General features: G+C 52.5%; 1 protein-coding gene and 1 non-coding gene across 9 annotated transcripts; both read right to left on the bottom strand.

Moving 5' to 3' along the window:
• Window positions 1-3,446: 3,446 nt before the first annotated feature.
• Window positions 3,447-3,561, bottom strand: LOC114900191. Its single transcript, XR_003794796.1, has one exon. It is a non-coding gene; the product is annotated as a U5 spliceosomal RNA (small nuclear RNA).
• Window positions 3,562-6,025: 2,464 nt separating this feature from the next.
• On the bottom strand, window positions 6,026-22,300 carry PTCH2 (patched 2). 8 transcript variants are annotated; one of them, XM_029231256.1, is made up of 22 exons: window positions 21,250-22,300; window positions 20,606-20,798; window positions 14,129-14,318; window positions 13,952-14,021; window positions 13,670-13,761; window positions 12,834-13,029; window positions 12,112-12,233; window positions 11,816-11,963; window positions 11,599-11,730; window positions 11,361-11,516; window positions 11,184-11,276; window positions 10,783-10,908; window positions 10,571-10,689; window positions 10,118-10,466; window positions 9,656-9,968; window positions 9,422-9,564; window positions 9,156-9,336; window positions 8,749-9,029; window positions 8,522-8,659; window positions 7,326-7,468; window positions 7,139-7,238; window positions 6,026-6,765 (listed from the first exon to the last, which is right to left on the bottom strand). In XM_029231256.1, exons 1-22 carry the CDS (start codon window positions 21,319-21,321, stop codon window positions 6,502-6,504), a joined length of 3,621 nt encoding a protein of 1,206 aa, XP_029087089.1. In that variant the 5' UTR covers window positions 21,322-22,300; the 3' UTR covers window positions 6,026-6,501. The 8 variants fall into 8 exon arrangements, 5 of the variants coding, with proteins under 5 accessions (XP_029087089.1, XP_029087092.1, XP_029087090.1 ...); XM_029231259.1 differs by having other exon boundaries at window positions 12,921-13,029; XM_029231257.1 differs by having other exon boundaries at window positions 20,606-20,747.
• Window positions 22,301-23,865: the final 1,565 nt, after the last annotated feature.

Genomic DNA, 23,865 nt, shown 5'->3' with positions numbered 1-23,865 from the left:
CTTCTCTCAACTACTGCCTTTGCATAAATTCACTGGTCCTGAAGGCAATGGTCCTCCAGCTCTGGATTTACTTTCTTGGTTATTGAAGACTCCCCATTCATTTGTTACACATTTTTGTCTTCTTGAGGATCTGAATCTCCCTGGAGAAAGATCTCTGGGGCCTGGAGTGTTGCCTTATTCATTTCTACTTCCCCAGTCCCTGTCACATAATCAGTGCTCTGTAAATGTTCAGTGATGACTTTGCTTTCTTATTTAAATGTTATTTTATTCCATTAAGATACTATTGGTGTGGGGCTTCCTTGGTAGCAGCAGTGGTTAAGTATCCACCTGCCAATGCAGGGGACATGGGTTCGAGCCCTGGTCCGGGAACATCCCACATGCCGCGGAGCAACTAAGCCCGTGCGCCACAACTACTGATCCTGCGCTCTAGAGCCCATGAGCCACAACTACTGAGCCCGCGTGCCACAACTACTGAAGTCCGCGCACCTAGAGCCCGTGCTCTGCAACAAGAGAAGCCAACACAATGGGAAGCCCCCGCACCGCAGCAAAGAGTAGCCCCCGCTCACTGCAGCTAGAGAAAGCCCGTGTGCAGCAACAAAGACCCAACGCAGCCAAAAAAAGAAAAAAAAAAGATACTATCAGTGTGAAATTAGGGACAATTAACTTTTTTTTTTTAATTGGCTGTGCTTCTCGCCTTGTGGGATCTTAGTTCCCCAACCAGGGATCGAACCCGTGCCCTCTGCAGTGGAAGTGTGGAGTCTTACCCTGGACCGTCAGGGAAGTCCCTAATTGGAAAAAAATATTCTTCTTTCTCAGAGATTTTATGTAAAAAATATTGTACATGGATTAAAAATAGTTATTTGCTATTATTTCTCAAGACTGAAAATGTGGTTACCCTCAGTACCACTTTGTTTGGATAATGAAAATTGAAGACAAATTAGTCCTAGAGGACTGGTTTAACCTAGAGGACTGGTTAAATTAACTATGGTATATTCCTACAGTGATATTAAAAAATATCCATGATTGGGACTTCCCTGGTCGTCCAGTGGTTAAGAATCCGCCTTCCAATGCAGGGGATGCAGGTGCCACCCCTGGTTGGGAACTAAGATCCCACATGCCACAGAGCAACTAAGCCTGCACGAGAAGCCCGTGTGCCGCAACGAAGAGCCCGTGCGCTGTAACAAAGACCCAGCGCAGCTAAAATTAAAAAACAACAAAAAAAGAAATCCATGATCTTTGGTAAGAAAAGCACAGTGCAGACCAAGTAGAGCATGATTCATTTTGCTGAAAGAAAAGGTAATATTGAGAGGAAAAAGTTTTCCTCGCTCCTCTTCAGGTCCTTGGCTGGATCTGAAGATTAAACTGACAAAAACAATTAACAGGAGAAAAGCATACAATTAAAAAAATAAAAAAATTATTTATTTATTTTTATTTGGCTGCTTTGGGTCTTCGTTGCTGCGAGCGGGCTTTCTCTAGTTGTGGTGAGCGGGGGCTACTCTTCGTTGCGTTGCTCAGGCTTCTCATTGTGGTGGCTTCTCTTGTTGTGGAGCATGGGTTCTAGGCGTGTGAGCTTCAGTAGTTGTGGCACAAGGGCTCACTAGTTGTGGCTCGCGGGCTCTAGAGTGCAGCCTCAGTAGTTGTGGCGCACGGGCTTAGTTGCTCCGCGACATGTGGGATCTTCCCAGGCTAGGGCTCGAACCCGTGTCCCCTGCATTGGCAGGTGGATTCTTAACCACTGCACCACCAGGGAAGTCCCTACAAATTCATTTAATGTAAGTTTTTACGTGACATGGGAGCCTTCATAAGGAAATGAAGACCAAAAGAAACAGTTAAGCCTGAGTATTTTTATGCTAGGTTAAAGGGTAGTAATCTGGGGGGGAATTTAGCAAGACTTGCTCGTTAGAATTCTTCTCAGAGTCTCCTTGTCCTTGGAGATGGTGCTGCTTTCCTCTCGGTATACTAAGGGCAGCTCTCACTTGAGAGTTTTATGACCTGTTTCATGGGGTGTGTGTGTGTGTCGGGCATTGAGGGAGTGAGGAGGTCAAATGACTTTCCTGTTTTCTCAAACTCCTTCAGCTTAAAATACTCAATATGTGGAGGTGCCATATTTTAGGATAGCATGTCCTGAACCCCATCGCTAAGTAGCACAGTGATGAAGAGAATGCCTCTTCTGGAGCCAAGCTGCCTGGGTTTGAATCTCAGCTCCATCATTTTCTGGCTTTGTGATTTGATTGAGGCTATTTAACTTTCTATGCCTCAGTTTCTTTGTTTATAAAATGGAGATAAAAATAGAATCTAGGTTCTCAGGAAGATTAATTTTGTAAAATGCTTAGGACTGTAGTGGGACAGTACATGTGTTTAGAAAATAAATCTCTTCATTCATTTGTTACACAAATATTCATTGAGTGTTCATGTGCTAGACATTGATTTAGGGTCATGGGATCTATCAGAGGACAAATCAGGTAAAGTCTCTGCCTCACAGAACCTACATTCTAGGAGGAGAAAGAGCAGACAAGTAAAGAAATGCATGTATGATATTCCGGGGCGGGTTTGCACTCTGAAGAAAAAACATGTTACACAGCGACGTGGTGGTGTGATCGGATTTACATTTTAAACAATTACTTGGCCTTTGTGTGGAGGATTGGGACAAAGACGGTCAAGGGAGTGAGGCGAGGGTTGGGAGGCTATTGCCGGAATCCAAGAACTCTTGGAGCAGCTTGCTAGCACTGGAGGAAGTAAAACGTATGCGGTTGTGTGAAGCATATACTTTGAATATGAGAGTCAGTGGGAGCAGCTGATGGCTGTGAATTCGGAGGACACCAGGTAGGAGATGATACTTACTTAAAGCCACAGATCTAGGTAACTTCCCCTACCGTGAGGTAGATCTAAGACCCAGGAACAAGAGAACCACATTTGCTAGCTAGCCCTGTCCTCTCAATAATGCTCTTGCTGTAGAGCACTTTTCACTGAGATTCTGTATTATGTACCCAATTTTTTTTTTTTTTTTTAGTTCTTGGTTTCACCAAAAACTTAAGCTCCTTAAGAGAAGGAACCGTGTATATTTACACGGAAAACTGGCATCGAGCGAGCATTGAACGGGAACAATCTGACCAAGCTGCCTCCTCTGCTATTTTTGGGAAGGGAACCAATAAGCCTGATTGGAAATGAACACTGTTGCGCTTAATTTGTGTCGCTATATGTCGAGCCAAAAACGTTCAGTGCTTTTTCACGCCTTCCTTTATTTCGTCAACTTCATCACCTACTGCGAAGCCTTGGAGAGAAACCAGCAGAAAAGTAAGAGGCACACTTCGCAAAACGAAGTGAATAATTGGAAAGGAACTCCAACATCCGACACGAACTTTTGTCTAAATTCCCCCGGGTAATTACAGACAAGTTGTTAAAACACAGGATCAAACATTAACTTCTCATTTTTTTAACTCCAATATGTACCCCCACTAAAATACGCAACCTCAAAAAATAAACTCTCAAAACTGTTTCCCTCCATGGAAATCTTCAGTAAAAGGCGAAAATTCTATACGAGCTGAAGAAAAACCACAATATGGTTACTCGCTTCCGCTTGGAACACTCCCAGAACAACGTAACACTCAGCTCACTTATGGTTGCTCCGCTCCTGCGCAGTTCGCGCTCCCTGCGTGGGATTTACACAGACCATAGATTTCTAATAGGCACTGTCCCCTGCAACAGTGGACAAACCCCGTGGGGGGAACTCAAGCAGCGTGAAACTGTCTTTTCGTGGTGCACCATGGGTATGCAAATCGCAGGCCGTTCCGGCAGCTGGGCGACACCAGCCGCTGGCCAGGCAGGGCGGCACCGTGCGGACCCCAGGGCTGCAGCGCTCTCTCGTCGCTGTGGGTCCGCCCGGGAGCCGGCGCTTCCTTACCCAGGCTGAGGTTAAGTCCTACCATTCGGTACCCTCAGGGACCACCCCTCCCCCCACCCGCCCCCAACGCTGTTCTAGGGACAGAAGCAGAAACGGTCAAGCACAGACACTCAGGGACTTTGGGACCATGTAGGAGGCAGGTCACCACCCCTTCTGGAGGAGATGGCATCCAAATTATCTGGAAGGATGGTTCGGGTTTATGGGAGGTGGAAACGTGTTCTCCACAGAGGGAATGGCCTCTGTGAAGTTACGGGTGGGGAACATAGAAAGTAATCAGTCTGTCTGGAGTAGAGTGTGGTGTGTCTGAATGAGGGTGTGAATCCAGCCAGTCGCTGTCCTGAGAGAGCTGGGATGATGGCAGAGGCTAGATGGAGTTAGGCCTGGAAAGGGCTTGGCTTTGATCTTGTGCGATCAGTGATGGGGAGCCATGAACGGGGCTGAATAGTGTGCACTGCCACGCAGGGTGGGCTGTCCTGCAAACACTGGGACTTGTCCCCAAGACTGGCTGTGGTCAGTGCCCCGGAACTGACCATTCCTGGGGTGGTCCGGCTCCAACTGGCTGGAATCCTTCAGCTGCTGCCACACCAGGACACTGGGCAATGTTTCAGGGTTATTCACTAAGCATGCAGTTGGAGCACAGACTTTCAGCATAGCTAATATCCCACAAACTACAGAAATAGAGAGCACCTATGAGAAGCCGGGTGATGTCTTACATAAATATTTCATTTAAAATCCTGAAAGGAAAAACTAGTATCCTACAAGATAGGCTCTGATCTTCCCATTTCACAGATGAAGAAGCTGAGGCTCAGAGAGGTTCTCTGACTTTTCCAGGTCACTCAGCTGGTAAGTGGCACCGATGGAGTGACATCTTTTGCACTATTCCAGCCTGGTGAGCTCTCCTGCTCTACCCAAAAGCCCCTCCAAAGTGACCCAAACACTACTGGCTCCAAATCCAGTGTCCATCCCTTGGGCATCCTGGATGCATCCCCTACTCTAGGTTCCAAGCCAACCGCCTGCTTCTCTTAAGTCTTCTCAAGCATCTTAGTGTTGATTCAGCTGCAGAAGTCTTCCCCCTCCCTGCCCACTTTTGGTCAGAACATGATTTTCTGGCCTTTGGCCTGGTGGGGTGGAGTGTGAGAAAGCAGTACTCTGGGGGTGGGATCGGTCCTGGTGAGTGGGTGGCTGGAACCCAGGGTGTGTGTGTGTGTCAGTTGAGACCGAGCCCTGGGATAATTGGAGAAGGGCAATAAAAGACCTCCCCCACCTCGTGCGCGTCAGATGAGACTCTGCACTCTACACCCAGGGGTGTGGCCAGAATCGTCCAGGCCTCTGTATAGTGGGCCTGTTCAACATTCACAGAACAAACAGCTTAAATACAGAGCCTCACTGGTTGCTAATGCAACCTCAATTTCAGCAGTGCCCCTACTGATCCCCTAGCTGTCTGGCCAAAGATGCCTCTGGGGCGCCAAGCTGACTGCTGACTTGCAGAGGCCTCTGCCTTGGAGGTTGGTCTGGGCACAAAACTCCTACAATACCTCCCTGCTATCCCCATCTCTGTTTCAATCGGCCACCTTCTTCTTTTTTTTTATTTTGGCTGCATGGCTTGTGGGATCTTAGTTCCTCAACCAGGGATCTAACCCGGGCCCGGGCCAGCAATGAGAGTGCCCAAGTCTTAAGCACTGGACCGCCAGGGAATTCCCTCAGACGCTTTCTTGATCTGCTTCCACTTCTCCTCTCACCTGTTGCCTGGCTGTGTCCCTCTGCCCATCCCCCCACGCCGCTCACAAAGGAAGGTGGGTGATGAGTCTGGAGAGGTGCACAAGGCTGGCTTATGATGGCTCTGAAAGCCACATGGCGGGGTTTGACATCAAAAGCATTTGTATCACTTTGTGTATTAAGCACTTCAGCCAGACCCTGTTACCATGTACATGACCGACACATTAGCTGAACATCATCTTCACGTGCCAGGTGAATAAACACACTAAGGACTAGGGTAGCCTCGCGACCTGCAGCCCCGACGCCTCCACTTGCAAACTCACAGCTCTATCTGAAAACAAAGCGCCAAAGTCATTTGAGATGAGTTCATATAGAATATATTTCACTTTTAAAAATAAAACTTTCAGCATAGCTAACATCTATACAAACTACAAAAATAAACGTCTCCATATAAATAATTTATGTGGTAAGAGGTGGGCAGGGATACAGAGAGCCTACCCAGAAGTCAGCAAGCAGTGGGGGACCAGGACTGGAGAAGGGTGCTAGAGGATCCCTCAGGCTTGGTCTGCTGGGGGCAGCAGGGCGGGGTGGGAGGGGGGACAGGGCTGCACTGCAGCCTGAAGTGCTTGCTGGCTTTCACCCCACCCAGTCACGGGCACAGGCACGGAGCACCCGGGTGTGCAAGGCTGCTCACAGCCTAGAGGATGGTGGTTTAGTGTGGATCTCAGGGAGGTCTGTGATGGCTGGGTCGGGGAGGGGATGGAGGCAGACAGCAGCAGCAGCAGGGCTCTCCAGGAGTCCGCCCTGCATTCAATAACCCCCCATGGCTTCCCGGTGCCTTCATGTGGCCTGAACAGGGTCTCCACGCTTCAGCTGCTCTTTCATCAGGTGGCTGGACATGGTCCCCTAGAACTGAGGTTGCTGGAGCCACTGGCAGCTGGTGTGGCAGCAGGGGACCAAGTAGGCTCTTCAGAGGCCGGGTGGATGTAGGCACCAGGCAGTGGGGGTGGGCGAAGGGCCACGGTCATGGAGGTAGTCACTCTGGCAAAGCTCTGGGGAAGGGTGGGGGCTACCCCCCACCTGAGCCCTCCTCCTTGTGCAGCTGGTGGGCTCAGGACCTCCGGGCTCTCCTTGTACATCTGTACCACCTTGGGGGAGACACCAGCCCCAGTGAGCCCAGGGGCTACTGGGGACGCAGCCTCCTTCAGCACCTCCCTGGTTGGGAAGCTGGGGTCTTTGGCGGCTTCCAGCAGGATATGAGAGCTGACAAGGGACAGGATGTCGAGGTCTGGGGCAAACCCTGCACCTAAATGGCTAAGGTGGGTCCCATGAAGAAGTCAGGAGGGCTGAGGGGTAGGGACATGATGTCTGGGCAAAGGGGGAGGCTGCCACCTTCAGTTGGTGGTACTTATGGGGAGGGGTCCCTGTGAGTTGAGCCCTGTCTGTTGGCCGCTGAGGGCATTTTGCCCTGGCTCTGTCCCACCCCGTCCCCTGGGCTGGGAGCAGAAGGAGGGTGGTCACCTCTGGTGGGGGGCCCAGGATGGACAGCAGCACAGGCAGCAGCACGAGCCCATGGAGGAGGCCTAGGAGTGTGAGTACTGTCAGCACCACGAAGAAGTACCTGGGGGTGTGTGAGGCCGGTCAGCCTGGGCAGGTCCTGCAGCCAGTGCAGGCCAGCCCTGCCTCCTTGCCCCGAGCCCTCCCCTACCTTACAATGAAGTCAAAGTTGGAACCAGCAAGCATGAGCAGACCCAGCAATGTGGAGACGGCCCCATCGGTCACCGGGGCCAATGTGTGCTCTAGGGCCCGGGCAGCCCGGAGGTTCCGGCTACCCTGGGAGGTCAGGAAGCCCTAAGGGAATAAAGTGGTCCTGGAGCTGCTCCTTGGCCAACCATGGCCAGCTCATCTGTGTCCCCAGGGCTCACCCATGCCTTGGCCCACAGAAGGCCAGGTGAACCGAGTCCCTGGGAGCTGCCCAGGACGCAAGCACGAGTCCATATAGGTAACACTGTATAGATGAGTGAGACACAGGGATGTCTAGAATAGGCTGGCAAACTACAGTCTGTCCCACGTTTTTTTGTAAATAAAGTTTTGTTGAAACACAGCCACACCCATTCGTGCACATAGTATCTATGGATGCTTTTGGGCTACCCCGGCAGAGTTGCCACAGAGACGATATGGCCTGCCAAGCCTAAAATATTTACTATCTGGTCCTTTACAGAAAAAAGTTTGCCAACCCCTGGTCTAGAAGGATGGACACCAAAGTGATAACTTCTAGGGGTGGCATTTCAGAGGATTTCTAATTCTTTCTTGGTACTTTCCAGCATGCTGACATTTTTTGTCTCCCAAGGAGTATATATTATTCTTATAAGCGGAAAAATAATAAGGCTTTTTATGGGGGAAGAAAGAAGGGAGCTGTTTGCGGGGTCTGGCCAGGTCTGTGCCGGAGCTGCCAGCTGGTCCACGCCCCCCACCCCACCCACACTCCTCCCCTGCCAGAGACCATGAGGCTGTGAGAGAGGCCTGCCTGCCTCTGTTCTAATATCTCTGTCTTGGTGGGATCTTGCCATCCAGCTACCACCCCATTTCTCTGATCCTCTTCACTGTAAGTCCATCCAAAAGAATTGTTGGTTCCCATTTTCTCACCTTCCATTCTGTCCTCCCCCCTTTCTGGTCAGGGCTTTGTCCCTCCTCTCTACTGAAATGGCTGCTTATTCATTTGTTTGTTTACATGTTTATTGCTTATCTCTATGCTCTAGAATAAGCTCCTTGAAGGTAAAGCCCGTCTGTAGTGCTCTTATCTCCTCAGTTCTTAAATAGTACCTAGCACACAGTAGGTGCTTGATCAATATTTGTTGAATACCAAATCAGCTGGCCCACCCCTCCCCTAGTGCCTGTGCTCACCAGAGCCACATGGACCGTGAACTCGACACCAATGCCTACAGACGCCACAAGGATCACCACGGGGATGGCGCTCAGCTTGATGCCCAGGAAACCCATGATGCCAAAGAGCTCCACAGTCATCACTGTCAGGACCAGCACCTGGGGAGGGCAGGGCTCACCCAGGGCTCCTGGGCAGGGCAGGGTGGGGAGCTATGGGTCTCTCCAGCCCCACCCCTGCAAGGACTCACTATGAGGGAAGCTGCCCAGGGGTTGAGCAGCAGCAGGGCGCAGACGAGGAAAGTGCACACCAGCAGGATGCAGACTGCCAGCAGGAAACAGCGCCGCAGGCCCAGATACTGCTCCCAGAAGAGGAAGGGGGAGCCGCTGGGGTAGGCGCGCACCCCAGCCTGGCCTGCCTCGGCACACGCTGCCCGGGCCCCCTCAATGGTCTCCACGAAGTCTGCAGTCTTCTGGAGTCCGTGCAGTAGAAAGGGGAACTGGGCAAACTCCAGGGGCTGGGCCGCCGGGACTGTGGAGGGGAGGGGACGGAGGGAGAGGGAGGGGTGGCCAGTAAGCACCGGGAGCAGTGGGCAGGGCCTTAGGGTAGGGCCTGTGTGGCCCAGGCCTAGGCTCTGCGGGCTCCCCTGGGACTCACTGCGAAGGTTCTCCCCGGTGGTGTCGTACTTGTCATGCAGCCACTCGGGAGGTGGGGGGTAGAAGTTGGCTTGTGAGGCTGCCAGACCCAGAGGGTCACTGCTCACCCACATGGTCAGCCCCATGTAGAAGAGCTCAGGTGGTATCAGCCCGTCCTTGTCCACCAGCTTCCTTGTGGTCAGCTGTAGAGGCAGAGAGAGCTGAAGGCTGGGCCCATGGGGCCTGGAGCCCCAGGGTGCTCCCTGACCCTTCCAGTCCTCTCCTAACCTGGCTGAAATCAAGAGGCTCCTGGGCATCCCCGGTCTGGATGAGCAGCTTGTAGGCTAGAGCCCCATCCTCAGAGCCATTGCGGTATGAGTGGTGGGTGATACGCCCAGAAGCCCAGTCCTGGTCAAACGCAGCCTGGATTCCTGGGGGAAAACAGGGTGGGGTCCGGTTGGCCTGGAGCTCTGGGAGCTCCTGCTGGCCGCAGCCCTCCCTGCCGGTCTCCTTGCCTCTCACCCTGTAGCCAGTTGCGGTAATAGTGCAGCCAGGTGCGGGGTGCCTGCGTGGCCGGTGGGGGCAGCACTGCCTTGAGGGAACTGAAGCGCTGGTGCAGATCAAAGAGGGCGCGTTGGGAGTGGGCGTAGTCAAAGCCACCCTGTGTCACCAGGGCCACCTCGTACAGAGAGAAGTACCTGAGCTGGGCGCTCAGGAAGGCATGCTCCTTGGTGCCCCGAGGCACCACATCTGTCAGGGCCAGCCCATCCTGCACCAAGGTCGATCCATAGAGGCTCAGGCCCAGAAGAGCCCCAAAAAGTACCAGCACCATGGCCTGTGGGAAACGGCAACTAAGCTGGAGGCCCAGGGATACCCTTGGGCCCTCAGATGCTGGGCTAAGCCCTCTTCCCTTCTTGGGGCCCAGAGATACCTAAGAAGCCTCTGCTGTGTCTCACCTTGACCTGCCTGGGCCTGGAGGCTTACCTTGGTGTGGGACTGGAGCAGCAAGGGTGCAAATCGAGAGCGGGCGAAATGGGCAAGATTCCAGCGGGCGCAGGGCAGGGACTTGCAGGCTGCCTTCTGCCTTGTCCCCTCCTCCTGGCCTAGAAGGTCCCGTGTTGACCCTCCTGGGCTGAAGAGCTCAGAGGCCAGTGGGTCAGAAGGTGGGGGCACCAGGTGGGCTTGAGGAGGCAGGAGGGTGACCACATGCTGGCTGCTGGCTTCACAGTGCGCAAATGCCTGAACAGTGGCAGTCAGGTGAGCAATGCCCACTGGTACTGTCCTATCCCCCAGCTCCTGGGGCAGAATCTGAATCACCCGAGCAGAGCAGGGGCTGGAAGAGGCAGAGAGAGGGTGATGGGTCTGTGCCTGGAAATGCTGCTGAAGGGACAGGACGGGATGGGGCCAAGGAAGGATGGTCTGGTGGGGTAGGGATACCTAGAGAAGCAGCAGAGCACATCAAGGCGCTGGCAGTGGCGCCGGTGCAGGTCCAGGCTGAGGACCGCTGGGAAGACAAGCATCACGGCTGCAAAGTTGCAGCCAACCACTACTGCCGCCTGCGGGATGGACAGGAGGGGCACAAAGCCTGGATGAAGCCTGCTCCGGCTCCATGCTCACCCTGAGCCTGGGCCCCGTTTGTGAGGCCTCACCTGCAAGGAGAAGGCCCGCAGTGCAGGGATGGGAACTAGGGCAGCCATGAAGAAGGCGACCATGTTGTTGATGGACGTGAGTGCAACGCTGGTGCCTGTGCGCTGCAGACACTCACCTGTGCGCTCCTGTCAGGACAAGGCAGCGTGAAGGACGGCAGGGGGGGGAAAGGAGCCTCATAGCAGTTAATATTTATCGTACTGTTCTAAGTACTCGACTTGAATTACCTCACCGATCCTCACTACAACCCTTACGACACAAGCACTATCATTACCCCCGTTTACGGATGAGGAAATGAGGCACAGAGAGGTTAATTACCAGCCCAAGGCACTCAAACCAAGAGGCTCTGAGCCCCTACGCAGCACTGCCTCAGATGAGCCCAGGCTGGAGGACGAGGCCTCACCTGGAGAGGGGTGCCAGGTGGAGCCTCTGTGAAGGCATGTGCCAGCAGGAATATGTCATCCACGCCAATGCCCAGTGCCAAGAAGGGCAGCACCTGGAGGGGCACGGGGCGGGCAGCTGGAGGAACCGGGCAGCCTGGGCCATCGGCCCCCAAGTCTGCCCCGCAGTCTTGATGTACCTGGGTAGTGGCGGCATTGAAGGCGATGCCGAGCAGGGCGCAGAGCCCGAGGCCGGAGGCCACCGCTAGGGCCACCAGCAGCACCCCGGCGAGGCCCACGGCACCCTGGGACTGAGCACAGTCCCACCGCAGCATTGTCACGCAGGCGTAGGCCAGCTGTGGGGAGAGAGGGCAGTCTTGGATAGGGCCTCGCAGGGTGGGGGCCGGTGGTGGGGGACAAGGTGCCAGGAGGACCCACCATGAGCAGGTAGCCTCCCACCACGCGGGCAGCGCTGACTTCAGAGAAGGCGTGCAGGATGTCATCCAGGGTGGTGGAGGAGAAGGCGTGGATCTGCTGGGACGCGTTCCCAGGCAGGGCCTCCTGCGCCAGCTGGAGAGACAGGGCGGTGTGAGGGGCAGGAGGTGGCAGCGGCCTCAGGGCGCCGTGCTCGCCACCTCCACGCCTCCACGCTGACCTGCACGAAGCGCCGCTGCCAGGCCTGCAGCACCGTGCTGGCCTGCTCCTCGCTCCAGCCGATGTCGTGTGTCTGGTAGTCGCCCCGGAAGTGCTCGTAGAGCTGGCGGGGACTCATGAGCAGGAAGGTGCTCTGCAGGGCCTCTGCCCTGGTTGGGGTACAGGAGAAGTAGGGGTCAGAGCTGGTCTGAACACCCAGGAGGGGGTGTGCAAGGGGCTTTTGCCAGAGTTGCCTGGTGTCAGGGTGTGGCTCCCCAGACCTGGGGTGCCCTTACCAACTCCCAGGGGAGGCCCTACCTCAGCAGCTGTCCTTGGGGGTCTCTGGCCATGCCTCCCAGCAGCAGTTCCTCCTGCCAGTGCATGAACTTGTGGGAGAAGCCATGGCAGCCCCCGCTCAACTCCTGAGCCACATTGGGAGCCTGGAGGGGGACAGCAGAGGGGCTCATTACTCAAGGCCCTGGTTTTGGATAACTGGGTGTCTCTGGGCTGGAACCTCCAGGAACCATGCTTGCCACGGAGCTCTGTGGACCTGGAGTGCAGACAACTATTCTGCTGAGCCTCTTGCTTACTCTGTAAGGGAGCAGCTAGTGTCCTGCAGAGAGGAGGCCACAAGAGGGAGCAGAGGCCTAGAGACAGGCTGCGGGGAGGAGCTGGCATAACTTTGCTGGTTTTGGAAAAAGGTCCACGTACACAGGGCCACACAGACACTCAGGAAATTAGGTATGATACTTGTGCTTAGCTAATTTGTCCTGTTTCCCTGTAAACGTGTATTTTGATGAAGTCCAGCCTTTCTGGGCTTAGAAAAGGACAAAGGGATTCATAGGCCACTTGAGGGTTCTTTAGCAGAGCTGAATAGGAATGGAACCCTCTAGGTGTCTAGCACAGTGGGGGCAGGGTAACAACGTCCAGGAAATGGGGGGCAGAGCACAGAGCAGTCTGCTCTCTCCTAGAACAGGGGAACATATGAGGGGAAAGGGAAGGAAAATAACCTGTCCCTGGCAGACCTGGCTGGAACCCACCTGCCTGCTGTGATGGTTAGGGGCACTAGATGGGCAGTGGAGGTCGTCAGGGTGCAGACAGGGCCGCCCCACGTAGGCCTGGCCCACCTGTGCCTTGTCTAGCAGCTCCCGGAAGCCCTCAAGGGAGGCAAAGGGGCCCAGCTCCTCCAGCAGCTGCTCTGGATCCAGGTTGGTCCACTGGATGTCGGGGCGGCCCCTGCAGGGGAGAGCTCACAGTTGGTGAGGATCAAGGATCAATGCCCACCCTCCAAACCACTGCGATGGGACCCATGTAGTAGCCCACCCTCCTCCTAGCTGCTCATCTGTCTCTCTGTGTGGAGGGTGGGCAAGGCTCAGCCCAGCAGGCTGCTGCAGTGAGCTGTGGACAGATACCGGGGCTGAGATGGACCTCAAGACAGATGGTACTTAACACAATGAAAAGGCCCGGAAAAGCCCCATTGCATTCCTTCCCAAACCGTCTATCCTTGGTTCTAATACATAACCATACATGCACCTGCTTATAACAGGTTTTCTTTCCGGCCTGGGTCACAGCTGAGCTGACACCTAGTTAAGTCTCCCTGGCAAAGTCTTTCTGGGGATCTTTTCCGTCCTTTGTTCAGATCTTACAGATCTTCGTGTTTTGTCTAAATAAGACAGGTCTGCCTCTCCTTCGGAGGTGAGGCGAAGGGGGATGTGGAGAGAGCTCTGAGGCTGCCGGTGCTCTGACCCTGGTCTGGGAGGTAATTAGGCCCTGGGTGAGCTTTTGATCATCATCTTTACTCCCACCCTCCTTTCTGCTGGGGAGATCCTGGCAGGGGATGAAGCAGGGCCCTGGGAGCAGCTGTGGCAGCACTCACGGCAAGTAGGCAGAGCCCCCTTGGAGTTTGGCTCCTTCCCAGAAGCAGTCGATGGGGGTGAGGATCACGCAGGGAAACAGCTTCTCAATCATCTGCCGGGGACATCCCAGGCCACATCAGTCCTGTCCCTGGGCTCTTTTCTCCATGACCTTTGTAGGATGCCCTCTGCAATGCCCCCACCTCCCGACGCCACCTCCCCCTTCCCCGTCTCTCCAAGCCCTCCCTTACTGCAGAAAAGGCTGCACCTCTACCTAGTCTCAGAGAACAGCTCAGGATACTCACCCGCTCAATCATTCCATTTTCAATTAGGGGAACTCCTGACTTGTAGCAGATTTTGTTCAAATCCCAGGACCTGCAATAGCCAGGGGCACAGGACATCAGCAGAAGAGGCGGATTCCCGCTCCAGCCCTGCTGCAGCACCTCTCACCCCCAGCTGCTCAGGGGCTCAGTCAGACTCACTTTCCATAGAGTGATACTTGCACTTTACTGGCGGTGAGGGCTGCCTGAAGGTGGAGGCCAAGCGCCTCAGGTGTGAGGACGTTCTCCCCCTCCTGGCGCGGGGTCTGTATCAACATCTGGGAGGTGTATGCAGCCTCCTCCCCCAGCTTCTCCTTGGTGTATTGCAGCTCTTGGCTCACCCGGCTGCCCGCTGCCAGAGCAGAGAGAGAAAGCTGGGGGGAAAGAGCCTCAGTGGATCAGAGCTCTGGGGGACGTGGGACCCTAACCCACAGAGGCCTCCCAGGACAAGTGGGGGAAGCTTCTCCCTGATGGCCATGCTGACTCCCAGGCTCCTGGCCCTCTGCTTGGAATCTGGAGTGGAGAGGTCCAGCTGTGTGGCTCTGTGGAATTCTTATGGGACCTAAGGTTTAAGCATGAACCTGGCTGGCTGGGTTTGGAGCAAATAACTTTAAAACGAGATATCAACATGAGCTGGGCCAGGGTGGGGTTCTGGGGGTGTCCTGGTAAGGGAGCCCTCACTCAGTCCCTCTCTACTCTGGTGGGGAGGAGAAGGAGGGACAGAGGGGCCAATAGGGAGGCCGCCCTTGGAGGGTCTCCTAAAAGAACAGGTCTAGCACTGGGGGTGGTTCCTAGTTCAGGTTGTCCCAGGCAGTGGTTTATATCCAGACACTTTTTTGCAAACTGCTCTGCAAAGGGGTGGGGTGTGCCTGGCAATAATGGCTCTGTGGTGGCACAGGTGCGGGGGAGGGTCAGACGGTCTTTCAGTGTGATGCTGCCAAGATACTGCTTCCACTCATGGAAGCACTCCTGGATCCCGGCAGAGGTGACATCAAAGCGGGCCTGGGGAAAAAGATCCCTTTCACCAGCCTCTCTGTTCAGACAACGGCGAGTCCCGGCGCCAGGCCTGCCTTCATCTCCTTGATCAAGTCCTGCATTGCACTGGCCACGGAGGCCAGCTCTGTACCTGGGATCTGGGGAGGTGGGGATGCTGTGAGGGATGCTATGACCTGACTGTGGTTTGGGGGAGGCGAGGGCCAGGGCCAAACCACCCCGGAGGCTTTGTGGACTTGGCCTGGTCTTAGACCCATAATCCTGCTTCAACCCATCTGGGGCCTCTTCCTGTAGGTCACTGCCACCCTTGGGGCCCAACGGACTGCTTCTCTGAGACTCCAGCCCCACCTGGGATTATCATGCTCCCCAATCTCTTTTCCAAACCCACACAATCCCCTCACTCATGCGAGCCCCAAACCCTTGGTAACTCCCCATCACAGATTCACCCATATGCTCACACCTCCCACCCCCACAACAGTCTCACACAGCCATCATCCTGCCTTCTCCGCTGGCAATTCCACCTACTCTTTTTCTTCCTTTCCTGACTCCCCACTCCTCTGCAGCAGGTCCGTACTGCAGTGTTTATTTCACCAGGCTTGGGCCAGAGCTGCCACAAGGAGGGACAGGAGGGGAGGGCAGAGGTAAGCTCCTCACAGTAAGTGAGTTTGCTGAGGGGAAGGAGGCGTGGGAGAAAGAAGGAACCCGGACAGAGCTAATAAGAAAGCAAGAGAAAGAGACAAGCACAATTTAAAATACAGCATCAAGGGAATTGATGGTTGGGACTCTGCACTCTCACTGCCGAGGGCACAGGTTCGATCCCTGCTCAGGGATCTAAGATCCCTGCAAACCATGTGGCGTGGCCAAAAAATTGAAAAAAAACAAAACAGCATCAAAGAGAATAAGGAATCCTCAGAGAAAATGAGGAAGAGAAAAAGATAAGTCTTCGCTGACGATGATGATGACAGATATGAGGACAGATGCACTAGGATGTATTGTGAGGCAAGAAGAGATGGGGCGGGGGGGGGCACAAAGGCTCTGGACAGACCTGGCTTTGGGTCTTGGCTCTGATGCTTGGTCTGTGCTTGAGTAGATTACTTAGTCTCTCTGACCCTCAATGTTCTCATCTGTGAAATGGAGAAATGCCTACCTTGGTAGAATTAGAATCAATGTGAGCAAAGTACTTAGGAAGTTGTCCAGAACACAGTAGGTACATATATGGAGTTATTATTCAGTGGCTGCTGGGAGAGAAATGATATGATGGAAAAATGAGAAAGAACTGGAGAGAAAAAGAGACTGTGAGTGGGGAAGAAGCAGGGGGAACAGGGGAAGGAGACGTCAAAATCATCACATTTGTTGAAAACTTTACAAAAGGGGCACATATATACAATGGAATATCACTCAGCCATAAAAAGAAATGAAATTGAGTTATTTGTAGTGAGGTGGATGGACCTAGAGTCTGTCATACAGAGTGAAGTAAGTCAGAAAGAGAAAAACAAATACCGTATGCTAACACATATATATGGGATCTAAAAAAAAAAAATCGCTCTGAAGAACTTAGGGGAAGGATATAAAGATGCAGGAATAAAGACGCAGACGTAGAGAATGGACTTGAGGACATGGGGAGGGAGAAGGGTAAGCTGAGATGAAGTGAGAGAGTGGCATGGACATATATACACTACCAAATGTAAAACAGCTAGCTAGTGGGAAGCAGCCGAATAGCACAGGGAGATCAGCTCGGTGCTTTGTGACCACCTAGAGGGGTGGGATAGGGAGGGTGGGAGGGAGGCGCAAGAGGGAAGAGATACGGGGACATATGTATATATATAGCTGATTCACTGTGTTATAAAGCAGAAACTAACACACCATTGTAAAGCAATTATACTCCAATAAAGATGTTAAAATAAATAAATAAAAGCCACTGAACTGTGGCGGAAAAAAAAAAAACTTTACAAAAGGGAGAATATAACCAGTTAGCCAGCATGGAAAAAGAGTCCACTTTATAGGTAATCCAATAAATGCAAATTAAAATAGCAATGAATTATCATCGTTCAAATTAGCAAAAATTTAAGAATTGGTAGTACTCATTGCTGGCTTACAGGAATGCATTCTAACTTACCTACTGCAGGAGTTTAATTTGGTACAATATTTGGGGGAAAGCAATACTGCAGTATGTTTTAGGATCCTCAGAAATGTTCATAATCTTTGGTCCAGAAATTTCACATGTGAGGACCTGTAAGCTATTGTAGGGACTCAAGCTGTCTCTGTGTGGAATGGGAGCCATGTTATGTTTTAAGAAGAGAAGTGAGATGACCTGGCTTTTTCATCACCTGATATATTCTGGAGCTGAGCTGTGAATGATGCATAGGAGTTGGCCAGGGAAAGAAGTCAGGGAAAGGGGTTCTGGACCAAGTGTGTGCAGGTAACTGTAAGAGGCTCCGTGTTGCTGGGCTGCTAAGAGTGAGGCAGAGACAAAGCTGGATAAGCAGCCTAGAGTATGCTAAGGAGCTTGAACTTGGATTTGGAGACTCCCCGAAACCCAGTAGAGAGTGGTGGAAGGGCTCTAAGCAGGGACTGACTTGGCCAGATTTAGAAGCACCACAGGAGGGCAGTGCGGAGGCAGATTTGAAGGTGAGGGGGAAAGATGAGTCACTTAATAGACCTCGATTTCCTGGGCCATCTTCTGAAAGGCCTAATGATTCAGGGCAGCTGGGCCCTTCCCCAGCCTTAGGAGGTGAAACTTGATTAGTCTAATAAGTCAATCACAGTAATTCCACCGTCTTTGCCAAGTGAAGGATTTAGGCATAGGATGCTACACAGTTCTTGCCAAAGTATATAACCAAATGGGAAGTCAGTGGGGGTGGATGGTGGGGAGGGGTAGGTGGTGTATTTTTCCTCACTTTCAAAAAGGGATGCAAGACAGGGATGACTTCCTTTTTCTACCGCTGCAGCAGCCACCTTGGGAGAAGGAGGTGATAAGCCCAACATGCAGAAGGCAGAGGAGAAAGATAGAAAGAAACTGGGTCCTTGCTGATGTCCTTAGATTGCTGAATTACCCATCCTGGAACTTCTCTACTGTCTACTGCTAGAACCCTTGTTGGGGGGGATAATAAATCATCCTTCTTCTTCCTTCCTCCCTCTTTCCCTTTCTCTCTCTTTCATGTGGCTAAAAGCATGCTAAATGATACAATCAGGAGTATACTGCCAGGCCTCAACTAGAGCAACAGCCGCAAGGGTGGAAAGGAGGGATCTGAGAGAGGCTGAGAAGGAAGAATTTTAATTGTTTAGTGACCAATCAGGTGAGCAAGAAGAACTGAGGCTGACTCTCAAGGTTTCAGCCTTGGGTGTCTGAGTGAATAGTGGTTCCACCAATTGATATGTGGCTGTCCCCTGCCTTCCAGACAGAAGGGCCATATGTTCCTTATCTTCAGGGACAGCTCCAGTTTCAAACCATCTCTATCACTGTTCCTGTAAGTACTAGTTGGACTACATGTTATGATTTTCCTTTTTTCTTTCCTTTCCTTCCTTCCTTTCTTCTTCTTATTTTTTTTGTCTGCACCACCTGGCTTGCGGGATCTTAGTTTGCCGACCAGGGATCAAACCCGGGCCCTCGGCAGTGAGAACACAGAGTCCTAACCACTGGACCACCAGGGGATTCCCTGTGATTTTTATTTTAGAGAATTTATCTGAGTCCTTCAGCTTTAATATTGATCAGGAAGGAGAAGTCACATTCCAAATCTCACCACGGCAAAGCTGGAGAGTCCAGAACTCTGATAGCTAATGTCTAGCTTCTTTCTTTGCTTTCTGCATTAACAGAACAGGAAAGGAATGGAAAATACCCTTCAGTCCTCACTGCCTAGGGCATTGTTGGAAGAAGCCTCAATGACAGATGTACAGAGAAAAGATCAGGTCAAGATCACTGCTTTCACCTCACCCATAGCCCCAGCTAATACAGGGCAGAGCGATATTCTTTTTTTGTTTTTAAGTAATGTCTTTTTTTTTTAAAAATAAATTTATTTTTATTTTTGGCTGCATTGGGTCTTTGTTGCTGTGTGCAGGCTTTCTCTAGTTGCGCTGAGCGGGGGCTACTCTTCGTTGTGGTGCGTGGGCTTCTCATAGCAGTGGCTTCTCTTGTTGCAGAGCACGGGCTCTAGGAGTGCGGGCTTCAGTAGTTGGGGCACGCGGGCTCAGCAGTTGTGGCTCGCGGGCCCTAGAGCACAGGCTCGGTAGTTGTGGCGCACGGGCCTAGTTGCTCCGCGGCATGTGGGATCCTGCCAGACCAGGGCTCGAACCCGTGTCTCCTGCGTTGGCAGGCGGATTCTTAACCACTGCGCCACCAGGGAAGTCCCAGAGTGATATTCTGACATAAAGAGAAAAGACCTAGGAATTGATTACCACCCTCTTATATCACCCTAGCACAAGCAGCAGCAAAAATCCAGTGGGATCTAGCCTATCCTGTGCTGGAGTGTAGGAGAAAGGATGAGGAAACATGGAGGTTCAAGCAGTGTTTAGATTGGGAAGATCTGGGGAATGGAGAAGGAAGAGGTGGGAGACAGCCTCTACTGTGGCAGGAAATCCAAGAGTCATTTGGGACCACCCAGGCAGCAGTAGTGTGGGTGGGGCTATGTGCATGTGCGTGTGTGTGCAAGTTTGTCTTGGGGCTGGGGGCAGGCAGGCACAGAGAAACATCTGCTCTGGACCCCAGGGCTGGCCTAGAGTGTGTATATATGTGAGGGTCTGCAGAGGGCTGGGGGGTTGGGTGGGGATGGGGTGTGGGAGCCCAATAGGCAGGCAGGCTCCAAGAAACATCTGCTCTGTATCCTAGGGCTTGCTAGCATTTAAAATAACTCAAGGGTGTGAGAGTCTAACCTGGGCCCTGCCTTTGGGTGTGGGCCAGGGCTGGGGGAGGTTTGGGTGAGCCCACAAATGTAAATTTCCCAGGAAAGAACAGAGGAGAGTTGGACTCTGTTAAAGGGTTGCCATACCAGGCTCCAGCAAAAGAGAGTTATGTCAAAACTATTAATAAGAAATGATTTTACTCTAATGCTGCCATTAGGACGTGAAGATTTGGTTCCATTTGACTCTGCTGTTGCCTCAAAGTACAGATTCTGTGCCACTTTTCCACTAAATGGTTGCAGGGGACCTCGGTGTATGGGACCTCTCCCTGGAGGCCTGCCAGATGATTTACTGTTTCCCCAGCCTTCTAGTTCTAACTTTTCTGATTCTCCTAGTTAGATGCGATCTCTCCCTGCCTTCTTTTATACAACATAATCATTTTCTGCTTTGTATTATATTGTATATTATATCCCAGCATATATTTTACTTTCCTTGCTACTGAAAGATGGGTCTTGTTTTAGTTGCCTTTACAAGCACTGCAGTGCAGTCAAATACATATTAAAGATTGCCAGTAAATGCTAAATAAACACACACGCACTCACAGATAACTGTTCCATATACCCATTCACAGGGTTCCACCATCTGCAGATGTCCATTTATGGATGTGAGAGGGAGCAGGCCTCCCAGACGCCCAGGCTCTGGAAGGCAGGTGCCCCCTCCAGACCCAGCGCAAAGCCCACTAGAACTCAGTAGCCAGCTCCTCACCCTATTCTCACCATACCCAAGCAGCTATGGCCAGTGTCCACAACTCACCTTCCACCCAGAGCTGTTCTAGGTCTGTTTCAATGATGGCCACGCGGAGACCCAACGCTAGGGCCCCAAAGGCCAAAAGTCCCAGGAAGAGCACTTTGCCACAGTGTCTCTGGATCCCACAGCCCAGAGAGAAGAGCAGGCCCTGGAAGTAAGCACGAAGCCAGAGTGGAGCCTGAAGGCTCCCAGCTAGGATCTGGGATGGAAAGAGAAGGGTCAGCCAGGCATTACTGCAACAACACATGAAACCTTTCCCTTTTCTCCTTATTACACCCTCTACCAAGCTCTAGCTTCTTGGTTTCTGGATACAAGACAGAGGACCTAAACAGACACGGGCCCAAACTTGGAAAAAATTTGACTCCATTCCCTGCTTCCCACCCAATATACACCTGAGGAAGGCACAGATTCCTTTCTGAGATAGGATACATATACACACACCTGTTCTCAGGTGGACAGAGGTGGACATAGACACACCTACTCTCACCGGGCAGAGCAGGAGGAGACACGGACAGACAGACACACACACAACACAGCCTTCCCGGGCGAGGGCCAATAACACATGGCATTTAAGAGACATCACAGCTTGCCGAGTGACAGACCTGGGGTCTCTAGACCCGGCCCCTTCTTCCGGCTTCCCCTCCACTCACCTGGGGTGCTGCAGATCGAGCTGGGGGTGTGTAGCCCGGGGGCAGCTCCCCAAGGGGTGGTGGCCGAGCCATGCTGGCGGGGATGGGGGGCCTGGGCGCCCCCAACCCGCGTTATCTGGGCGCCCCCATAGGCTGGCCTGGTCCCGCGTACCGCGAGGTCCCGCGTCGGAATTCAGTGGGGCCGCTCAGCCGCGGGTACGGGTGTACAGTGGCGTTCGTGAGCTGTAGGAGTGCAGGGCGGTGCGGGCCCGGGGCGCGGAACCGGAGTGGCTCCCGCGTGCAGGAATAGCTACGCGACGCCCGGCGCGGCTCGAGGTGGCGACCGCTGTGCCGAGGAGGCGTCTGTAGTCCAAGAAAAAGGGAAAGGCCGGGGCTACGCCCTCCCTTTGGCTTAGTCGCCGGCAAATTACCCGGAGCTGCGCGGCCGGATCCGTTGCTAGACAACGGCGCCGCGGGGGGCGGGGCAGGAGACCACCCAGGCAGGGCCACCCCTCTCCTCGCTTCCCCGCCCGCCTGCCTGCCCTCGGGGAGGAGGAGGGAGGGAGAACCCGGAGAGGCGATGCGTTGGCCAAATGTTAAGTCAGGAGAGACCAATGCTGAGAAAAGGTATCTGCTGGCCGACCCAACCAAGACCCAAAGACTGCTTTTCACAACTCTCTGCCTCCATTCTCTCCCACGTCAGTCCACTCTCTCCACTGAGGCCAGTCATCTCTCTAAAACGCGAATCTGATGACAGCTGCAAAACACAAAGCCCACTTGGAGCACAGGGCCCTGCAGGATCTAATCAAAGTCTTCCCTCCCATAGTTCCTTCACACCCACCCCATGTTCCTTACAGCCCTGCAGAGCCACATGTAATTTCCTAAAGCCACCATGTTATTCCATGTATTTCTGCCTTCTTGCACGTGGCCCTCTTGTTTTGGCAGGCCACCTTCAAAATGGAGCATGAGGGAATTCCCTGGCTGTCCAGTGGTTAGGACTCCGCGCTTTCGCTGCCGAGGGCACGGGTTCAATCCCTGGTCGGGGAACTAAGATACTGTAAGCCTCTCAGCGTGGCCTGGAAAAAAAAAAAAAGAGACCCAAAACTGAACATGCATCAACCATCCGCCTTTGAAGTCTTCCTTGAGTCACACCACCCCTCCTAACGGATAATTGCTTCTTTGTGCGCCTTATAACACTCAATTTATATATTTATTATTGCACGTGATACAATTTATGTACTTGAAAGTCTGCCTCCCTCACTAGAGAGTAAGTAGGTGCTCAATAATTGTTGAGTGGGGCTTCCCTGGTGGCGCAGTGGTTGAGAGTCTGCCTGCCAATGCAGGGGACACGAGTTCGTGCCCCGGTCCGGGAAGATCCCACATGCCACGCAGAGCGGCTGTCCGGAGCCTGTGCTCCGCAATGGGAGGGGCCACAACAGTGAGAGGCCCGCGTACCGCAAAAAAAAAAAAGTTGTTGAGTAATTTGAGAGTTGCACAAACCAGTCTTGGAAGTGACTTGGAAACAGAGACTAGTCCCTTTATTAAACTTTCATCAACTGTCTGGCCTCTGAGTGTGTTTCTGCAGGTTCCTGACTGAGAGTGGCAGAGGAGGGTAAAATCAATATACTAGCATGTAAAGTCTGGGAAAGAGAAAAAGAATCTCCAGTAAACTCATTACTCTAACACAACTACTATTATCTCTGGCCAATTTCTTGGTCAATTCTTCCAGACTTGTTTATGATTACATCACAAACATTTCATGTTACTACATAGTCTTTGTATCAATCATTTGGAGAATGTCCTTAGGGACAGATTCCCAGAAGTTGGGGTGTTTGGTCAAAAAGTATGAACATTTTTATGGCTCTTGCTACACATTGCCAAACTGCTTTTTGAAAAGTTGTGTCAATTAACATCATCTCCCTGGAGATCTCTCCTCAGTTCTGGGGAAAGGGGAACTTTAGGCCAAGCGGGTGAACACCTAGCAGGTTTGCCACTTCCACTGGTACATTCATCCAGCAAAATGCCTTGGAGGAACTAATACATATGTGATGGTGTTGGCTAAGTAGTGACTACACAGTAAAAGCAGCATATGTGCATAGCACTTTGTTCCTCCCTGTCATAGATAAGAGGGTCCTGTTGTGGATAAAGAAAGTGTACCCTCAGCAATTCTCTGGAAATAGAAATAGCCTCTCAACTAGGTTGTGTGGGCCCCCAGATTGCTCTTGCGGCTATAGCAAAAGATGAGTATGGCTGGGTGTCATCAGGACTGGAAGTAGAGAGGCTTTGCTGTAAGTAGTTCTTGAGGCCTCCTTCCTTCTCGCTAGATTTGCAGACATAAGGTCCATGGAGAAATAGATTGCTAATCACCTGGGCCTTGGGACTGTTTCCACAGCAGGCCCACCATTGCTAACAACTGTGGTAAAGTCTGGCACTTCTATGGATGCTTTCAGGGCAGGGCCTGCCTGCTGAGAAAACTTCTTGCCTTGTAAAGTCCAAACACCAGGGTGGGAGAAACTGGTCTGCAGTTCCAACAATTCTAACCCAGGGCCTAGTGCCCTCTGACTGCTCTGAGCTCCAAAGTGACCTTTCTTCTCCCCAACAAAGTTGAGTTCCTAAGTACAGCTGAGCTCAGCCAGG

Source organism: Monodon monoceros, unplaced genomic scaffold (assembly GCF_005190385.1).
Source record: "Monodon monoceros isolate NGI ecotype Baffin Bay Population unplaced genomic scaffold, NGI_Narwhal_1 Super_Scaffold_18, whole genome shotgun sequence".
NCBI classification, from domain to species: domain Eukaryota; kingdom Metazoa; phylum Chordata; class Mammalia; order Artiodactyla; family Monodontidae; genus Monodon; species Monodon monoceros.
The sequence above is the reverse complement of the archived record's forward strand: the minus strand, read 5'-3'. Positions and strand labels throughout refer to the sequence as shown.